Here is a 1,167-nt window from a genome sequence, read left to right on the forward strand (position 1 = left end):
TGGAGGAGCGTCATCGGACAGGAAGTTCAGACATGGAGGAGCGTCATCGGACAGGAAGTCACCGTGAGATTATAGACATGATATCAGCAGAATAAAGTCAAAAAATGACAAAGATAGTTTTAAATAGCTAATCTGAGCAGCTCAGTTTGTGTTTGTTTCTTCAGTCTTTTCCTGGATTATCTCAAAGTTCTGCTATTGAAAGTTTAAGGAAGCTAATCTCACCTGGTCGGACTCTAATCCTCTGAACTTGGAAAATAGAGAACAGGATCACAGAGTGAATATTTATTCTCTGAATATTTGGCGCATAGTGAAGTTGTGGAAGTTGAGACAGAATGAAAAACTGGTTTTCAGTTTTTCCCCAGAAATGTTCGTACCTGAAGCACTCGAGGCGCAGCTGCAGGGCGAACTTCCCGGCGCGGTACGGCTGCCCGTCCATGACGGCGTCCACCGTCTCCGAGTCCTCCACGATGACGGCCACCTCGCTGTCCCGCTTCCCCAGCATGCTGCGGTCGTTGATGTTGGCGGAACCTGCAGACAAACCGGATCCGGTTGAGTTTGGCGCCTCCTGTGAGGCGGCGGCGGCGCCCGCCGGCCGAGGCCTCACCGATGATGACGGTGTTGTCGTCGGCGATCAGCATCTTGCTGTGGACGTAGATGAGCTCGGTGACCAGCGTCCCCTCCAGGTCGGCGTGCGTCCGCAGGCCGGTGAACGAGATGTAGTTCATCCACTGATCCCCCACTGCAGACAGACGGACGGACAGACCCGAGTCAAACTGGACCCGCCACCAGGTCAGACGGAACCGGAGCAGAACGTTTGTTTGTGCCGCAATTATTCTAAAGATATTAATAAAAGTTTCCAGAGGTCATGAAAGGTCAACCAAACTTTCTGTCAATCATCTCAGCTACATTTGTGCAGCTAAGACTTTTGTTTGTGCTGCTTTTTCTTTGAGGGTCTTAATAAAAGGTTAAAGGTCAACAGCCCCCACCCCCCCATCACTCATTGGTGTCAAATTTAAAAACGTTTGTGCAGCAAATTTTTTTTGTTTGTGCTGCTTTTCCTCTGTGCAGGAAATATTTATATTTGTGCCGCCATCATTTTATAAACATTAATAAAACGTTTCCAGGTCAGAGGTCGTCTCATTAATAAAAGTTTCCAGGTCAGAGGTC

General features: G+C 48.5%; 1 protein-coding gene across 1 annotated transcript in view; it reads right to left on the reverse strand.

Moving 5' to 3' along the window:
• pld1b (phospholipase D1b) overlaps positions 1 to 1,167 on the reverse strand; it is a 45,495-nt gene that overhangs the window by 3,018 nt on the left and 41,310 nt on the right. The window contains exons 23-24 of the mRNA XM_008396906.2: positions 605 to 739; positions 375 to 528 (exon numbers count right to left, since the gene is read on the reverse strand). Of these exons, the coding sequence (XP_008395128.1) occupies positions 375 to 528; positions 605 to 739 (289 nt within the window). The remainder of the gene's footprint in view (positions 1 to 374; positions 529 to 604; positions 740 to 1,167) is intronic.

The sequence above is a fragment of the Poecilia reticulata genome, linkage group LG20 (assembly GCF_000633615.1).
Source record: "Poecilia reticulata strain Guanapo linkage group LG20, Guppy_female_1.0+MT, whole genome shotgun sequence".
Classification (NCBI taxonomy): Eukaryota; Metazoa; Chordata; class Actinopteri; order Cyprinodontiformes; family Poeciliidae; genus Poecilia; species Poecilia reticulata.